The following is a 21,817-nucleotide window of genomic DNA, read 5'->3' as shown; positions in this document are numbered from 1 at the left end:
TGTATATTTCAGTCTGTAAATATCTAATACTCGGTAGAGGCTGATTGATAAGAGCCACATACAAATGTAGTCGTTTTCACATGTAACACCTCAACATGCCGCATTGCACCTGCCTCAGGCTTTTCATAGCTCCAGCCCAGTGACTAGAGCTATTGTCTGTGTAGCTGGCTCACCAGAGAAAGTCTGTGTACACAACTGTCTGTGTCTTTCTACAAACCATCTGTGATGAAGAACGCCCATTTCATCTGTGTCAGCTGAAAGCTTTTTGTAGTGTCAAAAGAGCCACCACACGGTGACAGCTTGCTAGAGATGCCAGTTTTATAGTGAGAGGAGCAGAGGCAATCACAGCACAGCTGGAGACAGAACCACGCCGATATGTGGATGAAGATCACCTGCCCTCACCACGAGCCCAAATATTTATGGCACAGTTTGCTTTGCCAGCCTCTTAACGAATCCTACCAGATGGTGCTAGCAGTCAGGGAGTGTTTTAATGAGTTCCATTTAAACCAGTCACTTTCAGTCCCTCAAGAATAAATACCAAGTGCACTTTCACTTTATTGTCACAGTACACTATCAGTGTCTGTGATCTGCAATAGCATAATGGAAAGTTACTAATGAAACGCTTTCAGAGAAACACAAGCTTTAAAAGGAGCACCCGCAGTGAAGATACTGGAGCGTGGCCCCAAGAGGAGTTGATAAAGATGTCATTATTATAATATTACTACAGTTGTCCTGCATCAAAGCAGTGAACAGCCACTTTTATGGTAAAAGGTAAACTGCATTTTGGTCAACAACAAGTACAGCAATGCATTTATAATGTGGGCAAGTTAGATTAACACTTTTCATGACATGCTCCTGTTTAAAGAAAAAAATCTCCATGTGGGCGGCATGGTGGTGCAGCAGGTAGTGTCGCAGTCACACAGCTCCAGGGGCCTGGAGGTTGTGGGTTCGATTCCCGCTCCGGGTGACTGTCTGTGAGGAGTTGGTGTGTTCTCCCTGTGTCTGCGTGGGTTTCCTCCGGGTGACTGTCTGTGAGGAGTGTGGTGTGTTCTCCCTGTGTCTGTGTGGGTTTCCTCCTGGTGACTGTCTGTGAGGAGTTGGTGTGTTCTCCCTGTGTCTCCCGGTTTCCTCTGGGTGCTCCGGTTTCCTCCTACAGTTCAAAAACACACATTGGTAGGTGGATTGGCAACTCAAAAGTGTCCGTACGTGTGAGTGTGTGTCGCCCTGTGAAGGACTGGCGCCCCCTCCAGGGTGTATTCCCGCCTTGCACCCAATGATCCCAGGTAGGCTCTGGACCCACCGCGACCCTGAACTGGATAAGCGCTTACAGATAATGAATGAATGAATAGTATTCTAATATCCATATTGGCTGCCTAGAGGTCAAGCGCTTAAGTTCCCTATTTCTTTTGAAGCACATAAATTTAAACAACACATTGTAGGCCAGAGGTTTGAGACAGACTCAGGTGAAACTCTGAGAGATGTGTCCATTAGATATCACACAGGTGAAACTCAAGTCAGTCCAGTTAGCTGTTTCTCCAGATGCCGCTGAAGGGGGGTTGTGTTGACTTCTAAACATCTGATACACACATTCTCTCTCCTTATCTTAACATCTGGTCTGAAGCAAAATACATCTGAATACAAAGTAGTTTTACTACTAGTTGAAGTGTGGAAGGTCTAAGGAAAATAGCTGACATACTTTCAACAGAAACTCCATGGATGTTATTGAAGTATCAGATAGTGGTTATGTTGGACTTAAAAGCTCCAAATGATGTTGGGCATTTCGCCATTCTAGCTAGAGTGTTCATTTAGACTGGAACTATCTCTCATCAGTTCCATGTAGCTTTATTAGTACCAATGGTAATGAAGAAAAAATTCCTGCCAACTGAAACATCAGCGGGCGGCATGGTGGTGCAGCAGGTAGTGTCGCAGTCGCACAGCTCCAGGGACCTGGAAGTTGTGGGTTTGATTCCCGCTCCGGGTGACTGTCTCTGAGGAGTGTGGTGTGTTCTCTCTGTGTCTGTGTGGGTTTCCTCCGGGTGACTGTCTGTTAGGAGTGTGGTGTGTTCTCTCTGTGTCCGCGTGGGTTTCATCCGGGTGACTGTCTGTGAGGAGTGTGGTGTGTTCTCCCTGTGTCCGCGTGGGTTTCCTCCGGGTGACTGTCTATGAGGAGTGTGGTGTGTTCTCTCTGTGTCTGTTTGGGTTTCCTCCGGGTGACTGTCTATGAGGAGTGTGGTGTGTTCTCTCTGTGTCTGTTTGGGTTTCCTCCGGGTGACTGTCTGTGAGGAGTGTGGTGTGTTCTCTCTGTGTCCGCGTGGGTTTCCTCCGGGTGACTGTCTGTGAGGAGTTTGGTGTGTTCTCCCTGTGTCTGCCTGGGTTTCCTCCGGGTTTCCTTATTCATTAAGAAGTTTTCTTACGGAGTCCAGAAGTTCTAGTGTAGCCAAAGATAAGGAAGGCATTTATGTCTGTTGCTTTACAGATGTTTGTTTATTTATTTATTTATTTACTGTAGTTCTTTGTCAGTAACTGAACACTTTGTGCATTTCTGTTTGATTTTCACAGGAGAGGCTGGTTTCCATCGTCTTACTGCCGTCCATATACGGAACCTGCAGTAAATAACAGGTAATCAGACTCCCCACATACACACACACACAAAGCTGCACACTTCTCTGTTATCCTTCTGATTGCTACTGATACAGATCGGCCCTCCTTTGAAGACAAAGAAACCCAAGCTGGGGTCAAGCTCTATTTTAGGCCCATTACATTTGGTGACCTTTAGCCCTTCATTGTGAAACAGTGCTACGCCACAGGTCAGCACTCCCAGACAATAACAGGTAAATATATATGGCTAAAAGATGTATAAGAATAAGGAAGGAAATTCATTACACTGTAAACTACCTCATAGTCCTAATCTATTCAACTTACATACCGCCCACGTAAGAAATATTGATTCTAATCTGTTCTGTTCTATTATATTGCATTTTTGTAAGGGTCATTCCGCTATAGATACATAGATACAAGGAAATTAGCTACTACCATCAAAGTAAAATGCAGTTACTTGGGTAACCAATACATGATGTAATCTAGCCCTTTTGTGACCTTCTGCTAAACAAAACCATGGACTAGACTATCTAAGAAATATCTATTTAGTGCACGTGAATTTGTTGAGACATTGTGTAGATCACTAATGCTGTGTACTGTCCCATGTTTCTAAATGTACAGGACTTTGTATAATTTTCTCAATTTGAGTATTCAAAGCAGCTGTGTTTAATTTAACTCCTGGAGGGCCAAAGCCCTGTCAAGATTAGCACATGCAATATTCTGGCACAGCAAATTCAATGTGTTAAATCCTTGTTAAGTCAATGTCTTTGCACCCACACACAGGATATTTGTAGTTGCTGTAGTTATGCACAAGTTTGGACAAGTTTTATTGAATATAAGCAAAAATCCTATTCAATGCAAGGAGAAATTACACTGATTTTCGACATATTATAGACACCAATATCAAACAATGACTGATTCTTTGCACATGAAAGTCCTTATTTTTTATTTTGTGTAATCAAGTTACTTGTTGGGAAATTATATGGTTTCTCCTTTCAAATCTGCTTCACATAACTGGGCAATTGGAAGAACAGAATGTTAAACCAGACGTTCAGCTTTACAGAGCGGCACAGTGACGCAGCAGTCACACAGCTCCAGGGACCTGGAGGTTGTGGGTTCGAGTCCCGCTCCGGGTGACTGTCTGTGAGGAGTTTGGTGTGTTCTCTCTGTGTCTGTGTGAGTTTCCTCCGGGTGACTGTCTGTGAGGAGTGTGGTGTGTTCTCCCTGTGTCTGCGTGGGTTTCCTCCGGGTGACTGTCTGTGAGGAGTTTGGTGTGTTCTCTCTGTGTCTGTGTGAGTTTCCTCCGGGTGACTGTCTGTGAGGAGTGTGGTGTGTTCTCCCTGTGTCTGCGTGGGTTTCCTCCGGGTGACTGTCTGTGAGGAGTGTGGTGTGTTCTCCCTGTGTCTGCGTGGGGTTTCCTCTTGGTGACTGTCTGTGAGGAGTGTGGTGTGTTCTCTCTGTTTCTGCGTGGGTTTCCTCCGGGTGACTGTCTGTGAGGAGTGTGGTGTGTTCTCTCTGTGTCTGCGTGGGTTTCCTCCGGGTGACTGTCTGTGAGGAGTGTGGTGTGTTCTCCCTGTGTCTGCGTGGGGTTTCCTCTTGGTGACTGTCTGTGAGGAGTGTGGTGTGTTCTCCCTGTGTCTGCGTGGGGTTTCCTCCGGGTGACTGTCTGTGAGGAGTGTGGTGTGTTCTCCCTGTGTCTGCGTGGGGTTTCCTCTTGGTGACTGTCTGTGAGGAGTGTGGTGTGTTCTCCCTGTGTCTGCGTGGGGTTTCCTCCGGGTGACTGTCTGTGAGGAGTGTGGTGTGTTCTCCCTGTGTCTGCGTGGGTTTCCTCCGGGTGACTGTCTGTGAGGAGTGTGGTGTGTTCTCTCTGTTTCTGCGTGGGTTTCCTCCGGGTGACTGTCTGTGAGGAGTGTGGTGTGTTCTCTCTGTGTCTGCGTGGGTTTCCTCCGGGTGACTGTCTGTGAGGAGTGTGGTGTGTTCTCCCTGTGTCTGCGTGGGGTTTCCTCTTGGTGGCTGTCTGTGAGGAGTGTGGTGTGTTCTCCCTGTGTCTGCGTGGGGTTTCCTCTTGGTGACTGTCTGTGAGGAGTGTGGTGTGTTCTCTCTGTTTCTGCGTGGGTTTCCTCCGGGTGACTGTCTGTGAGGAGTGTGGTGTGTTCTCTCTGTGTCTGCGTGGGTTTCCTCCGGGTGACTGTCTGTGAGGAGTGTGGTGTGTTCTCCCTGTGTCTGCGTGGGGTTTCCTCTTGGTGACTGTCTGTGAGGAGTGTGGTGTGTTCTCTCTGTTTCTGCGTGGGTTTCCTCCGGGTGACTGTCTGTGAGGAGTGTGGTGTGTTCTCTCTGTGTCTGCGTGGGTTTCCTCCGGGTGACTGTCTGTGAGGAGTGTGGTGTGTTCTCCCTGTGTCTGCGTGGGGTTTCCTCTTGGTGACTGTCTGTGAGGAGTGTGGTGTGTTCTCCCTGTGTCTGCGTGGGGTTTCCTCTTGGTGACTGTCTGTGGGGAGTGTGGTGTGTTCCGGGTGCTCCAGTTTCCTCCCACTGTCCAAAAATTCATGTTGGTGCCCAGTGATTCTGTGTAGGCTCCAGACCCACTGCGACCCTGAACTGGATAAGAGGTTACAGACAATGAATGAATGAATGTGCATCTATATATATGTAGAGAATCTGAACACACATTTGTATGCAATTTAAATAATTATTACGTTTGAGTAGGCATTACAGATTGTTAGTGGGCTGCCAAATTGACTTTTATTACTTATTCAACAGATGCCTTTGTGGCAGAGTATGAAATTAATTAAATGCTAAATCCTGCTCTGATGTGCCATTCATGTGTTGAGTGATGACATAAATGTCTGTATTGTTTGATTGGAGGGAGGATGGTAGTATGCTGCATGGTCTGATGCGTGTCCTGTTTTTTTTAGTGTTGTTGGGAACCCTCCAACACGTAGTAAAAGTGTGGCAAACCTCACACAGCAGGATGGCGATGATGATGCGATGGTGCTACCTCCACCTGACTACAGCGACTCACCCGTCAGAAGGAACTCCACCAAGTCCCTGACACAGACTTACATTCCTCCTTCTGAAAACAAGGTCAGTTAACCACTTTTTTGTTTGTTTGTGTGATGTTTTATATTTAGGGTGACTGGTTTTGTATTTAACATGGCTGTAAATATCCGACATTATTTAATTCATAAAAGTCTCAGATGTCAGCATCATTTATTTTTATTTGAACTTTACTTTAATTCATTATCACTTGAAAGCGTATATTATATACTATATTTCCAAAATATTTATTATAATAGAATACAATACACATTAATGTCAGATTCCACTTAAAGGCTAAGCAGCAGCTCTATGAAAGTGTCAAACAAATAAATACAGTGGAGTTTGAGTTCCTAACTTGTGTTTATTGATCGTCAGAAAACATGTTATTTCTTACTAATTCAAGGAATAAGGTTTAAAAGACCGTTGGTGTGTCGTCATCCCCCTCCAACGGTGTTGGGAAACTCTAATAGGCGTCTTGTCTGTGACGTAGATGGTGGACAACAACTCTAGAAGCTGCACTAAATTTAATGCAAAATGACGAAAAGGTGTGTTGTTTCTGGCTGCAATCATTCAATGTACAGTGGGACATCTGTGAACAAATGGCCCAAAGATCCCAAAATATCCAGAAAATGGACTAAATTTGTCCACTTTAAACGGACACTTTGGAAAGGACCATCCGCTCACTCCGTTATCTGTAGCTCATTTCACTGGCGCTTTTCCAACAATATGGGCATGTAAGGACACCAACGAAAGGTGTTCAAGAGCCTCTGTAACATGGAGGTAAACAGGGTAAGGACACTCACTTCGCCTGTTTTAGTTGGTGTTAGTTAGCGTTAGCTTGACTCGCTAAACTCTGTGTCTCAGATTATACTCGGCTACGTAGCTGCATTACGGAGGTTTATAGTGTCGGATGAATTCGAGTTCGACTTCGATCACATTTACAAGAATAACGGTACCTCTACATTTGAGTTTAGCTTATTGCTAGGCTATTGTCATGAATAATGTCGGTTATTTAGCTAGATACTGTCATAACAGTCAGTCATAACGGTGTTTTACCGCGGCGTTGTTCGGCTGTTGTCCACCAGTGACGTCACGGTCGCGTTCAAGAATTTCCGTAGCGAGCTCGGGTTTTTCCGTCAATTTAATAAAATTGTCAGTTTTAAAGCAAATTAAGCTGCTATTTTCATTTTAATTCATACTTATATCTGTCAGTAACTAAAGTAATGTGAAATATTCACGGAGGTCCATTAAGTGGTGCTTAGCCTTTAAATGTGTCTCGCATTACAGTGGCGTAAGAAAGAAGGGACATTTCATGAACAAACAGAAAATACACAAATAATTAAACTAATAATTTAAAACTAATTAAAGCGACCAAAATTGTATCATATGCTAATTAATTTTCACATTTTGTGCTGTTAGCGTGTTGTGTTCTGAAAAATGAGGATCGTCTCATCTGTGCCTCATAGCTTTGCTCTTACTCAGAGGTTCTACTTCCCCAAGTAAATGTAAACATTTCTAATAAGAGAAATCACATATCTACCAGCATGACCTAATTCAAACAACTCTGTCCTGCTCGACAGCTGTGTGTGGCTGTTGGCAAAGAGGTGCCAAACCTAGCAGTGTGACACAGATATTATTACAGGCCACGTGGCTGAGAGGATCATAGGATGAGGTACACCTGAAAGAGGATTGCCTTTTGAACAATGCTAAATCCTCAGCGTTAGGACAGAGGAGTGGCATTCACTGCACTGGCTGAAAAAGGCAAACCGTTTTAGAGTTACCTTACCTGGCTAGCTCTCTTTTACATTCCTAGAGCTGAGCTACTGGCCTTTCTTACAGCACTATGCACATATAAGCTGATATAACCACTAGCACTTATATTTGATGAGGTGAAATGCTTAAAGGTCAGCCAAGAATTGTTTTGCATGCATGTAAATCATTAACAAAAGCTAGGCAGACGTATGCTTATCAGTGGTGGTATCGAGGCTACATGGAAATCATTTTGTTTACACTGACATGAGCCTTTTCTGCACTGAAAAACAAGACTTTAGCATGATAGAGCACTAAGGCTTTGCAACAGAACACCTGCTAGAGAACGTCCCAGTCCGGGTCCACTGCATTATTCTCTGCTGAAGTTGGAGCTAGCGTGACGTGATACATGATCTTAGCTGTGTTCTCGTCTTTAATTTAAAGAGGAGTGTGCCGTCTCATTCACCAGCATGCGTCCATATCTAACGCCATAAGCCAGAAGATGGCATTAGAGTGAGGTAAGGTTAAGACGGTGCAGATTTTTACCTGTCGAATGCTTGAATGGTGAGGCTCTGAAAGGGGACACTCCTCTCTGAGCACAGTGAAATATTCATTGCCCACACAATCCTTTGGTGAGCCCCAAAAGCCTTCAGCAGCCGCCATGACCACGTGAGTTAGACATCCGGCTCATAGCCTAGCCTAGCCGATGGAATTCCACACTAACCTCCACCTGAAACCACACTGGACTGGGTCAATCGGCCATCAGCTCGCTTCTCATTCATTCAGCTCTCTACTGCAAGCACTGTTTGAAAGCTAAAGTGGTGGAATACTCGGGTATGTTTCAGGAAAATATCTTAAGGCATAGTCCTCTCTAAAAACAAATGAGTGCTTGAAGGGGACAAATTATACCTCTTTTCCACAATTTACCTCAGTTTCCTTTAAGCACGCATTTATTTTTAGACGGAAATAGGTCTAAAGTTACAGACATTTCATTAAGACATGCTGTGGCCTAAATACCACAAGGATAAAAACATACAAAACCATAGCACCACTCCCTCCCCATGTTTAAACAGCCCTGTTCAGAACAGACTTTTCATCAGTTCCCCTTACCTTTAAAGGAACACTACATAATGTTATTATTTTTACATTACATTTTTAAAACCATTGTGATGCTCCGGTGCCAGAGAATAGAGCCTGTATTGTTGCTAATCCGGGCTCAGTACTGCAGAAGCTGCACTATGTTTGGAGGAGGGTAGGAAACCACCGCCTCACCACTGCTTTCTGTACAGTGTTGTAAATATGAATTACAGTAAGGGGAGGCCTGGCGGCACAGTGGTGCAGCAGGTAGGTGTCGCAGTCACACAGCTCCAGGGACCTGGAGGTTGTGGGTTCGATTCCCGCTGTCTGTTCTCCCTGTGTCTGCGTGGGTTTCCTCCGGGTGACTGTCTGTGAGGAGTGTGGTGTGTTCTCCCTGTGTCTGCGTGGGTTTCCTCCGGGTGACTGTCTGTGAGGAGTGTGGTGTGTTCTCCCTGTGTCTGCATGGGTTTCCTCCGGGTGACTGTCTGTGTGGTGTGTTCTCCCTGTGTCTGCGTGGGTTTCCTCCGGGTGACTGTCTGTGAGGAGTGTGGTGTGTTCTCCCTGTGTCTGTGTGGGTTTCCTCCGGGTGCTCCAGTTTCCTCCCACAGTCCAAAAACACACGTTGGTAGGTGGATTGGTGACTCAAAAGTGTCTGTGAATGTGAATGTGAATGTGTCCGCGTGTTGCCCTGTGAAGAACTGGCGCACCCTCCAGGGTTTATTTCTGCCTTGCACCCAATGATTCCAGGTAGACTCTGGACACACCGCGACCCTGAACTTAATATGACCCTGAAAGGGTTACAGACAATGAATCAATGAATAAGGGGAGACCTAGAAGCAAAAAACAAAATCTTACCTAGTGTTTCTTTAAATGAGAAATAAAAGAGATAGAGCCAAGGAGTTCTCTTTCTTCTCCATTCTCATTTATGAGCTGTCACATAAACACAGGTACTGCACCTCGTTTTATCCCGTTTTCAGACTTAGGCTGATCGCTGATGGGTGTGTGCTCCACATACACAAATTAATTATACTAATGCACTGAAACTGTGATTTTGTCCTGATGTGTCCCCTTTAACTGAACAGTGCTGTGATCAGTGTCCCACATCGATTCAACTCAATCACTTCAGTTCAGTGAACCAAACATAATCAGAAAATAATGAAAATATTTAATTCTGTTGATGAAATTATGGCATCACTTCAGTAAAAAGTCAAAAAGCGAGTCAGCTACGTAGGTGTAGAGCCTGTCGTCCAGCAGTTGTCCTCCCTGCTGAGGCTTGGCTCACTAGTGTGGTGAGAGAGGGCCCTGTGCCATGTAATTACTCAAGCAGGGCTTGGCTCGGTGTTGTCAGTGGCCCTGGAAAACCGAGACAAATGCAGCGATGCCACACGAAAAGCGCCTCCTTCATCAGCAAGAGCAAAGCAGGAAGATGATTCCGGCGTTGTTTGTGACAAAAAGGCCAGCTTTCTCTACATAACCCGTTTTATCAGATCTGGTGTGTGTGTGTATGTGTGTGTGTGTGTGTTGGGGGGTGGAGGAGGCAGGAATGTGTCATGAGCCGAGCAGGTGTGAGAATTGTTCCCCACCTGGTTTTAGCTTCAGGTGAAAGCAGATACAACGAGGAAAGTGGGGTGAAAGAGAAAGCGAGAAACAGAAAGAAGGTAAATAACGTCATAGATGAGTAGAGTCTGAGCAAACAAATCACAAAGAGGCTTTCATAGGAATCCAAATATTAGCTCAAAAAGAAAAAAGATAAACCACAAATCCTGTGAATCGAATTAAATCAAAATAAGTTTAAAAATGGTTCATACAATGGTTTGTTTTTTTACTGCGATTTTCCAGCTAATCACAGCACACTCCGTTTCTTCCATTTCCAGTGTAAGAGCTTTCATTACCCCAAAAACTGGACACGGCCTCTCTGATTTGATTGCAGATTAAATGGTGCAGCTGTTACAGGTGCTCTTTCCAGATGTTTTGGCCTGGCTCCCTCCAATAGTCAAATCTCACACACAGCTTATTATCAAAGCAGCAGACCACTGACGCCACTTAGTGGAGACATAGCGCCGGTTCAGTGCTGCACTCATTACTCACCACAGTGCCTCAGTTCTGCTGCTTTTTTTTTTCATTCTAATTCTCAAAACTGCAGATTCAACACATTAGTTCCATTATAGCGTGATGCTGCTTTGGGAAGGACAACTTCCTTCCATTCCTGTTGTAACGGATGAAAAGCATTGTAGTCAGGTCAGAGTTGACAGCCCTTTCCTGCAGGGCCGGATTCCAGACCTTCGATGAAGTGATGCCTCAGGCCACGTTCCACGTGACGGTGCGAGACCTGTCAGACTTGCCCTCACTTTTATATCACAATGAGAGATCAGTTTTGTGCTTTTCCACGCGTCTAGAGCCTGTGAAATAGGTTTCAGGCCGCGCACACGTCATGCTTTCATAATCATTTACTTGTCTGTGAAATAACATCGAGGTGATTTGTCGTTTCTTTTAGGTTTCTCAGCAGAACGGAATCCAAAAGCCGCCTCCTTTCTTAGGGTGAGTACAGGTTAAAGGACTACCACCAAAAACGTTATTGAAGAAAATGTTTTAAAGTGTGTTTTTTTTGTGTAAAATTGTACCATCTCTGAAGAAATGATTTACAGAATGTTTTACTGCAGTGAGTTAGTTTTCACATAAACATTGACCAGAAGAATTCACCAACTGCCCTTTGGTTTCAGTCGTCGCCGATGGGGTTTGGAGGTTCTCTGTTCTAAACACTGAGAATCATGCTCAAAATATTGTGTGGCAGTCAGAGAGGTTTTAAATAGTGATTGGCTGGACAAGACATCAATATCTTTATATATCGCGATATAAAATGTTTCATTTTATAACGACTGTTATCAATATACATTATTTACAGCATCTGTCACTGATATTAATTACAGGGCACTGCCCAGTTCACTGCCCTCAATTTTACAGTTAAAAATATTAATATCGATAAAGCCAGGAGACTTATGTTTGACTGTGATGTCATTGCATTTTCTGGGCAGCTTTTCTGTGGCTTTTATGATGTCAATATTGATATCGGACTGAAATTTGGAAATATATCGTGATATAAATTTTGGCCAAATCGTCCAGCCCTTATTGAGAATATTTTGGAAAAAAACTTATAAGTCAAAGGTGTTCTAGTCTTCATAGACTGTGCTTTTTCATTAGGGGTGGGAATCCCTTCGCTACAGTGAAGCTACGACCCACCGTTACCAACGACAGATCGGCACCTATAATCTGATCGCCATGACCACCAGCCCACAGCCTTCAGCAGACCCCTCCCCTGCCCCCCAGGCAACTCCACCACCGGTATCACCAAACACATGCAGAGGGCTGCATCACCCCACAGCTCTGAACCAGGCTTCAGTGGATTTGGACAAAAGATCTCCAGCAGAAATGGCATTGTGATTTTACCAGCGCTCGCTCACTCCACAAGACGGAAGATTACCGTAACTCCTGAAAGCCAACATACTTCGCTTTTTCTTGTTTTTAATGGGCGATCTTGTCACTCACTCACAGACATAGAGACATGTTTCAATGTGCGACTGAAAGGGAGGAATCCCAGGCCCTGACGTTAAAAAGGAGCGAGAGCAGAGGTGGAAAATGTACCTACTCCGACTAAGAACTAAATCTCCTTTAATATTTGGCCTGGCTCTGAATTCTTCGCCCAAATCTTGGTGTTTGCTTTTCCGTTGGGTGAATAAGATGTTGCAATAGACTGAATTCCAGCTTGTTCAAATAACCAGTCAGTTTCCTGTTGCCATAGGACAGTGGATGAATGTTAAGTGGCACTGAATATTCAGACGAGACCTGGTTACGGTGTTTTAATTGTTGCTGTATTGTTGCTGTCAAAAGGGGAAAAAATACTTGTATCTCCGAAACGATACCTTTACAGGAGAAGACGTTAATGTGATGTGATTTTTGTTCCACGAGCTTTCACCACATAAAGGGCATGAAAATTTGGACGTACAAGATTTGAATCTGACAGCAGCAATATCAGGATTTTTAAAATGTCAAGCGTCATGGCTAATGGTACACTTCTGATTCCGAATGCTTTGCTCGTGTAGAAATGCGCTATACACTACAAAAGCATTCCTAAATAGTATTTAATATCCATTGTTTTTCAGAGGACACATTGGCCTTAATTTAATGTTTCGTATCTCACCATCACTGGAAATGATTCCTCTCTCTGTGTGTGTGTGCGCTTCAGAAGCATACAGTACGTCTTTGAGAGCCACTTGGATGAAACAGACCTTATAATTATGTACAATAGGCAGTAATTGCACTTGATGCTTCAGGGAAGCTGTTCATTTGCTGTTTTATCAATGCTTTTCTTTCTCTTCGCTTCAGCCTTTCCCCTGCCCTGTGGATCACTGCTGTATGAGAATAAAAAAAAACTTTTATTTCTGGACATACGCTATTTATAAATCTCTGCTTACAAAGAGTGGTTTTATTTTTAGCCTACACTGCATGTCCCAAGCGTCGTAGACACTCGTATAACGGGTGAATGTCGATGCTTAAAGGTGCAGTCATCGTGGACGGACGTCTCCGTGATCTCCACAAAAAAAACTGCAAAATGGGACACAGGAGCTGTTTCACGAGCCCAAGCTTCGGATAGAAAGCACCCTGGCATTGGGGTGTGGAGTTCCAGCATTCTTGGGGTGACTGGAGTGGCTTTTACAATTCATAAAGGATCATCCAGAGCAGACACTGACCTCAGTTCCTCACAGAAATATTCAGGTCTCAAAGCCAAATATTAGAAAAACGGTACAAAAGTCTGTACCACTTTAGAATAAGACGACTAATAAAACTAAGTGTTATAAAGGGTTTAAAAGCCTGTTTAGCACGTGGTTATTTATTAGGTGGTGAACACCTTAAATTATTTGTATCACAGATATAGAGAAAGAAAAGGCCAAGCCATAATTCCACGTTGAGGTACACCACATCATCACTGATATAAAAGGTCACTCTGGTGGCACTTATTTAATTAAATGGTTAAACTTATAAACGGATATGCGCTAAAGCTGATAGGGTTAATGTCAACAGACGGCGAAGACAAAGCAAGGTGTGTATCTGCTAAGATCTGAGGTTTAACAGCGTAGATGGATAGGGGTTCATTATTTGGCAAAAAACTATAAAAGTGCTATAGCTTTAGCTGTTATTGTATTAACAACATAGCTATTAATAAACATTTATAAACTTTATTAAAGGGTGGTCTTGTTCTAAAGTGGAACCTGAAATTCTTATTCGGTCCGTTTCAGCAGATACCGGACGACTGGGGGTCTACAAACATTGTGCAAATAGAGAAAACCAAACAAATCTCAGCAAATGCAACAACACAAACAAAAGCAATGCAAAGGCAGCATTCATAGAATTTTATTTACATTGTTTTCATATAAAATTCTGAACCAATCATAAGAGCGTGCGTAGTGTTCTGAAGCAGATCGAATAACCTTGGCTATGTTTAATTACAACATAAAACATCGGTGGCAAAGACAATGACGTATTCTCAAATGACTGGGAAAAATAAAAACACTGGCAGACACATTCATTCCGGACTGATTGTCTTCCATTTGGAGAGGAACGATAGTATTGTCGCAGAGTTCAACAAAATAGATATGCCATGGACAGTTCTGCCCCACCAACCCCCGTCCATTTTCCACCCAAGCTTTAATGTACTTGTTGTAGCAATCTTTCTACAACGCTATACAAGCTTCCTAGAAGTAGGCGAGTTGGAAACAAATCTGTAAATATGCTCACGCTTATCTCAAACTACAAATACTACTCACTAGCTTCCTGACGTGACCTTTCATAAGCATCCTGAAATAAACACTACACTGAACTGGTTGTCTTTCCAAAGCAAGAGCAGCTCTGAACACATTTGTGGGTGGAGCATGGATAGGTCGATTACTTCAAGTTGAAGTTAAGGTCAGAATTGTCCCATCTAACACTGATCTTGCTGCAGTGCTAATCAGAGCATCCAAAAAATAGACAGCAGGTCATTTCCCAAAAGACATTATTTTTGGCAAGATGTAAATAATTCTAACTTAAAAACACACAGTACACAGTGTGTACTGACCTAGAAACGATAATCTCCGTATGAAAGTAATGAAAGTAAAGCCCAGTCCTAAGTGGCTGAAGCTGTAGGGTGTCCACATTTCACAGATTAAAGATGTGCTCATAACCGTCCTCTCTACACGCGCTTACAAGGATGTGAGCTCAGAGGCCTATTACTAAAAAAATCCTTGAGAAAGAGGCTGTTGCTGGGTTGTTTAACCAACATGGCAGAGACAAGGCTATAAAGCTGTGCTTTAAAGTAACAATAAGTAAAATTTGGAGGGTTTTTTTGTTTGTTTGTTTGTTTGTTTTTTTTTGCTGCTGGGGCTCCACCTAGTGTGATTCATTTTTACAGCACAGTGCTGAAATCAACTGGAAGGGGGCGGGAAGGTGTTTCCTACCCTGCACCAAAAGTTACATAGTGCAGTTTCTGCTGTGCTGAGACTGAAGTAGCAACAACAGAGGCCCTGTTCTCCTATTACAGCTTAGTGAAACATGATTTGTAAGCTATAATTGTGAAATGTAATGTGAAAATATTACCTAGTGTTCCTTTAATACGTGTCATAAATGATTTTGTATTTTGTTACATTATGAATTGAGCCAGTGTAGCATTAGCTCATTTAAACACAAATACAACCAGGTATTTTTAGAGCCTCCAGATCACACAATTCTGTCCCAAATTCACATCTTTGAAACCCTTGATGATTTTGGCCCTGTAGGTTTGTATGTTGGTGAGATCAAAGTGTAGATTCTGTGGACTGCGGGGCTTAGTGCTAAATTTAGGACTGGGCTTAAAACATGCTAAAACAGGCCCGAGGAACCAGCTGAGGAGAATGGGGAGGAAGTGATTTGGTCGTCTACAAACAGAATCAGATGATTTCCAAGTGGGTGGAGAACATGCTCAGGCTGATTAGATCAAACAGCAATGATTTCCAGCCGTACACAAACAAAAGCACCAAGCAGCTTAATCTCTTACCAAAACACGAGAGAAATCCCCATCAGGGAAGAAATCAGAAAGATGGTGTGATTAAAACGACGTATCAGTGAAGTCTTCTCACAGAGTCACAACGTTTGTCAAGTCCCTATAAGGTCTCCATGCTTCTGCAGCCTACAGCTGTAAGTCGTGGCCGTCTTAAAGGCACCGGTGATTGGACGACAGAGGTCTGACTTTGCACGGTAAAGATGTACAAAATTTAAAAAGCAAATCACTAGTCTTTAGAGGTGTGTCAAAAAAAGAAAAGCTGTTTGTTCAGCTTCAAGAAGAAGGGAAAAAGGGAACCATGCTGCCATTCATTCTCAGAATTTAGACGATCAAAGTACGTAAAATGTGCAATAATTACTTCTTGTTTCAAAACCAACATTGATACGTAAAACATGAATTTAAAAAACAACAAAAAAAAAAAAAAACAAAGCGATGGTCACTGGGCCCAGGGTTGTGGCTACAGCGTGGTCCCTCTAACCGAAAGTGGCTCCGCAGTTGGGACACCTCCTCTGCCGCAGGGCCAAGCAGAAAAGGATTCCCAGAGGGAAGAAAAGAATGGCACACATGATCCCCAGACAGGTGAAGTCGTCCTCCAGCACCCCCACCCTGAAACGAGAGTGCACAGCACCGACATTAAGATCTGGAATAAGAGTGTTTCTCTTAATACATGGCCAAAAATAAGTGGACACTTGCTCACCCAAAATGTCCTCTGAAAACAGTGGTTAATTTGCCTCCATTTGCTGCATTAACAGGGAATGCTAACCCTAACTAACCCCACAGACCAGTCTGGGTACGCTTGGCATTGAGCATGACGTGTTTAAACTCGCGTGCAGTTCTTCCAGAGCATCCCACTTCGTTTCAAAGCTTTCCTCTGTAGCACATTAGATAATTTTACTGCACTAGCTCTGGGTGTTTTATTTTTAGGACAGTATCATCCGCATAAAATAAACACACAGGGCAATATGTCTAAACAGGTGAAGCTTTGTTTATTTAATGTAAAAGATGTATGATAATATTTAGAAAAACTAAAGAAAATACGGTTTTAAAGAAAGTAAATGTAAGCTGTTTAGAAAAAAATATTATTTGAAAAAGATTTACTAGACCTATTTATACAGGAGGTTACGTCAGTCCCGAGTTACGATGTTTCGTGGTTACGACACGTCTCCGATTTACTGTATAAAGCCTTGTTTTGACGTAAGTGGTTTTGCGTCGTAAACGTCGTAACGTGAACTTCGTGTTTGGTGTGCGCGGCAGAAGAATACACGGTTACGCGGCTCGGGACCGAGGAGGATAGGATAAGTGCGTACAGTATGTTATTTACGTACAGTATGTACATATGTTCTGACTTACACCGAAAAGTATTTGGACTTTTAAACCCCTCCCTGTTGCTGTTAACAACACACCCTTTGCATTAAACAGTCGTTCTCTAATGTTTTTCAGCTGGAACTACATGTGATATCCCACCAGTTTCTTTAATAGAGTCATTCCTAAGCTGTGATTTAGTGTAAGTAAAGTTCACGGATGAGGACATGAGCAATACGTGTACTGTACGTAAGAAATACTTATAAATGACACATACATGGATTTAATGAAATATTTTGGCTTTTCATCTTTCACGGTTTTCCCCTCAATATCCGCGATATAGCGGCCTTAAGCGCCCTTGAAAAAACCCACGAAAGATGAACCGCGAAGTAGCGAGGGATTACTGTAGTTCATCTAAGTAGGTGAAAGTTAAAAATAGCTCTTATACTGAATGGTCAGGTCACTGATTGAAGGCCCAAACATATACTCAGTGCCACTGATGTGTTCCACAAATGTCTTTGTAGACATCACAGGCTACAAACTATTATTAAATTCACCACTGTGTGTATGGAGACCTGGAGAGTGAGGGAGTAAGTGTAAATGTCAATAACAAAGGTTCTGACTATGAGTACGTCCAGAAACAACTAAAATAACTAACTAAATACCCACTACATGGACTCTGATCGCAGTCCAACATTTAATGCTCACGTAAGCAAATCCTATTTACTTTGGCCTCGAGCTGAGCGTGACATCAGAGCCATCATGACCAGGCTGATTTACCCCAAACACCCCCAATGTGATTTTAAGTATGACCAGATTTACACTCAATCACATGAACACAGAGGAACTAACACAACACGTAAGAAACACACTTCTGAGATCACAGTTAATGCACTGAGACCTGGACAGTTGAGGAGATTTTAACACAAACTTTTATTAAGTGTTTCAGAAGCTTTCACAGGGTTCGGCTAAAGAAAAGAGCTGATGCACCTCCACCTTCCATCGTGTCTTTAGATTTTATAACGATTGGTCTGTGTCAGACAGCTTCTGCGGTAATCTTTAATACAATGTGTAACCAGCACATGACCACCATGCAGAGCTCTCCCTTATAAGGAGAACAAATAAGCTTCTGATAAAATATCAGAAGTAGTGTTCGGTGTGAAACACGATTAAGGAACTTGTCATGATGACTTCTTGTTTTAAAGTTTACGAACTCTGAACAGCTCATGACATGATGAGACGGTTTTCTCGAGAGTGCATACTTTTAAATACTTTCAACTGAACTATATTTTCTGTAATTGCCTATAATCCAGACATCACCTCCGATCTTCAAACTGTTCTGAAGCTGATAAGTGAAAGCTCTAGACACCGTGGGCTGACTGTCATGTGCCTGACAGGAAGAGGAGGCTATAGACACCACAATGATCACAATCTACGGCAGCAGTCTGTGAACTCACACCTGAAATGTGCTCCTCTCTTGTCTTACATTTGCACTGTTATGGGAATTGTGTGATGAAAATAAAACGGCATATTACAGTCCACAATAATTGACATATTTTTGCATGTAGCTTGCACCATTAATGTCTGGAAATGGAGCTAAAGGTCCTACAGGTCTGTTTTCACCAAAGACTCATTGTAGCGTTGGATACATAATCTGCTTTGTTTGCACTTCCCTGTCTGTCTGCTCTACGTTTATAATCAAATAACTGACTTTCTGACTTTTGCAGAAGGGCACATCTGGAATCTCCCATTAGTACAGAAGCTCAGACTACGGTGGTTAGGTTTACACTGTTTCAACTTTGCGATGGGAATTTGATCATACACATACAGTGGAGCCTCTACTAACAAACTTTCCAAGATACGAACCGGGCATTTGAATATTTTTTGCCCTCCAACAACGAACCATGACTCTAGAAATGAACCCGAGCCTCCTCCGAGCCGGCGGCTGGAAATGGCCACTGACCCCAATAGGCGAGTCTCCCAGCGCCCAGACTTGAGTGAGCTTTTAAGATTAGCAAATTGTAGCTTTAGCAACTTAGCATTAGTGTAAATAGCAGACATCGAAATTCGTGCTAAGTTAAGCCGTATCTATGCTTCGTCTCCCCACATTCACCTCCTACTCTCCGTTATTCCACCCCCCCCCACCTCCCGTCATACAGCCAGTGCCTGTGTTACTCCTCCAGCCAGTCGTCACGTCTTCAAGGTAGTGATGTGTAACCACTTAAAACTTTATTTCTTTTTTATTACTGTTACCACTGTATTTCTCGTTTATTTTTAGTAACGCTACATGTATTTTTTTACTAATTTGAGAGTGTTGTAAACATATATCAGTGCAAAAAGGGTGACTTTCGGGGTGGGGGCTGGAACGCATTAATTGCTTTCCCTTATTTTAAATGTGGAAAACTGACTCGAGAAACTAACTTTTCCACTTACGAACCGGGTCACGGAACGGATCAAGTTCGTAGGTAGAGGCTCCATTGTATTTCTTTTTTTTCTCCAATAGAATTTATACGCATTCTCGGCACCCTCTATCTGCCACGCGATACAGAACTCCTCAATTCATGATGCAATCATTATACATTAGATTCACTGGAATGTAACCCCACTGTAAACAGTATACGTATAGACACAGAGCTTCAATCTTCTCTCTTCTATCGTTGGGAACAACCTTAGTCGGCCAAATTTAATTGATTCACTTCCTCACCTGCAGGCTGGGCATCCTCCCACCACCACCACAGAGGGCTGGATGATGGTGTACGTGCTGGTGTAGTTCGGCTGCTGGCCAATGGGGGCAGCTGGAGGTGCAGCAGCTGGAAAGCCTAAATGAAAGGAAAAAGAGGGGGGGAAATAAGTAAAACAATAGTATAATCATCTGTAACATACTTCACAAACTTATAGGAACTATGCCATTTCAGTCAAATTAGCCACTCCTTCTTTTACATATTCACACAAGACATCTCTCTGATCATTGTCCTAATAATATATTACCATTTGTAAGCAGAGATAGATGGGAACTGGTTATCTACTCTGTCATATGTACTCAACGAACACTTTAACAAAGCTGTCCATCCAGTTACATTTGGTTATAAGCTGCTATTAATCCATTAATTGTGTTGTTTGTGTTTAAAGCTGCTGTGGCTGTAAAGCGCAGGAAATATGGTTAAGTCCAAACAGCCTCAGAGCACACAATGGAAAGTGAAAGCACACATTCCTTTGACTGATTTAGAAAAACCGATGATGAATCATATGAACAGAAATGTGTTCTCTCAAACTTAACTGGTCAAAAATTACAAAACACAACAACGCCACTGCTGAGCACCTGATAGCTATTGATTTAAGTGATATTTATATTTGTTTTATTCACAATCACCCTTCAGTTGTTTAAAACAGTAGGCTTTTGAAGGACTTTAAGTGGTGAAATATGTCTTTAGCCAAATTGTTTGACTGGTTTGATCAGATTCGTAGTCAAAAATTCCCAGGAAACATACTCTTTACGGCTGGGTTGAGTAACTGATTTACAGAGACATTGCGATTCTGTATCTACACTTGGTTTTTACGTAGGTTTTGCTTTTTCTTTTCTGCAAAATTTGAATTCTTTAACAAAGTCTCCCACATTTATAGTTCATTCAGTTGAATTCTTTCTAAAAAAATTAAGCTTGAGGCTTTTAACAGACCAAATATTAATAATCAACATCAACAGAACAGGTCATTTTAACAGGAGCTCACATTCTTGTGTGTGTTTTACCATTTTTCTTTGTCTTAGTATTGATTGTGTGAGTTTATTCCACTGTGTGTTTACCGGACTGTGACTGTGTTTCACACAGAGGGTGTGTTTCTACCACAGACTGCATATAATAAAGACTGTGGGTCTGTTTCTACCGTGTGTGCGATCACAGTATATGTTTAACACAGACTGGGCACTTTTATTTACCTGGAGCGGGAGTAGGGTAGGGATAAGGCGGAGGAGGAGCGGCGGCGGCGGCGGCGGAGGGGATGGCTCCGTACTCGTAGGCTCCAGGAACGCTGTTGTAGGCTGGAGGTCTGTCCTGGAGAAGAGGCTTGTTATCCATATTCTCTCAGCTCGTGATGACGGGAATATTACCGCTGATAATAGTAACGCGCTTTAACAGACAGCCGCAGACTCTTTCCTCGCTTTCCGTGAAGAAAACACGACGAAGGGAAGCGTAACTTCTCCGCCCTCCATGCGCCAACTTTCTCTCCGAGTGTAACAACAGCGGCAGGCGCCTTCAGGTCGGTTCACGCGGAGCCCAGGGCGGGAACACCGTTAACACACGACTATGTGCTCTTTAAAGAACCGCCATGAAGACCCCGAGTCCACTCCTCCCCACAGTTAGTAAGAAAACAGACAACGGTCCGTTACTTAAACTCCTACAACAAACTCACAGAATCGCCACTGTGCTCTCTGAGTCACAAGACTGCGGTCATGTGACTGAGAACGCGCGCTCCCGCACGAAGCAGTGTTTCTTAAAGGGGCCGAGCCTCGTTAGAGGAGCACGCGACAAGAACAATAGTCTTTCAGGTGGAAGACATGGGAAATATCGCGGAAACATTACAAATTATTTTGTGTTTGCTTTCAGAAACACTGGTTATGCGTTTATTTTTATTATGAAAATGATCAAACGCCTACATTGATTAATTTTGTAAAGATTTTTGTGTACAATTTGATTTTTTAAGGCTATATGAAAGTGTCAAACAAATACAGTGGAGTTTGAGTTCCTAACTTGTGTTTATTGAGAGTCAGAAAACATGTTATTTCTTACTAATTCAAGGAATAAGGTTTAAAAGACCGTTGGTCCCCCCCCCCCCCCCAACGGTGTTCGGAAACTCTAATAGGCGTCTTGCCTGTGACGTAGATGGTGGACAACAACTCTAGAAGCTGCACTTAATTTAATGCAAAATGACGAAAAGGTGTGTTGTTTTTGGCTGCAATCATTCAATGTACAGTGGGACATCTGTGCACAAATG

General features: G+C 43.0%; 3 protein-coding genes across 3 annotated transcripts in view; 1 reads left to right on the top strand and 2 right to left on the bottom strand.

The window, feature by feature from the left end:
• baiap2l1b (BAR/IMD domain containing adaptor protein 2 like 1b) overlaps positions 1–12,912 on the top strand; it is a 52,783-nt gene extending 39,871 nt beyond the window's left edge. The window contains exons 11-14 of the mRNA XM_066642784.1: positions 2,560–2,619; positions 5,511–5,679; positions 10,955–10,998; positions 11,659–12,912. Coding sequence (XP_066498881.1) covers positions 2,560–2,619; positions 5,511–5,679; positions 10,955–10,998; positions 11,659–11,731 — 346 coding nt within the window. The 3' untranslated portion in view covers positions 11,732–12,912. The remainder of the gene's footprint in view (positions 1–2,559; positions 2,620–5,510; positions 5,680–10,954; positions 10,999–11,658) is intronic.
• On the bottom strand, positions 3,522–5,592 carry LOC136665194 (spermatogenesis-associated protein 31H1-like). The gene is made up of 2 exons (XM_066642785.1): positions 5,559–5,592; positions 3,522–5,188 (listed from the first exon to the last, which is right to left on the bottom strand). Exon 2 carries the CDS (start codon positions 5,141–5,143, stop codon positions 3,683–3,685), a length of 1,461 nt encoding a protein of 486 aa, XP_066498882.1. The 5' UTR covers positions 5,144–5,188; positions 5,559–5,592; the 3' UTR covers positions 3,522–3,682.
• A 701-nt stretch (positions 12,913–13,613) lies between the features above and the next one.
• bri3 (brain protein I3) lies at positions 13,614–21,267 on the bottom strand. The gene is made up of 3 exons (XM_066642925.1): positions 20,763–21,267; positions 19,536–19,650; positions 13,614–16,135 (listed from the first exon to the last, which is right to left on the bottom strand). Exons 1-3 carry the CDS (start codon positions 20,899–20,901, stop codon positions 16,003–16,005), a joined length of 387 nt encoding a protein of 128 aa, XP_066499022.1. The 5' UTR covers positions 20,902–21,267; the 3' UTR covers positions 13,614–16,002.
• Between the last annotated feature and the right edge of the window lie 550 nt (positions 21,268–21,817).

The sequence above is a fragment of the Hoplias malabaricus genome, chromosome 13 (assembly GCF_029633855.1).
Source record: "Hoplias malabaricus isolate fHopMal1 chromosome 13, fHopMal1.hap1, whole genome shotgun sequence".
Classification (NCBI taxonomy): Eukaryota; Metazoa; Chordata; class Actinopteri; order Characiformes; family Erythrinidae; genus Hoplias; species Hoplias malabaricus.
The sequence above is the reverse complement of the archived record's forward strand: the minus strand, read 5'-3'. Positions and strand labels throughout refer to the sequence as shown.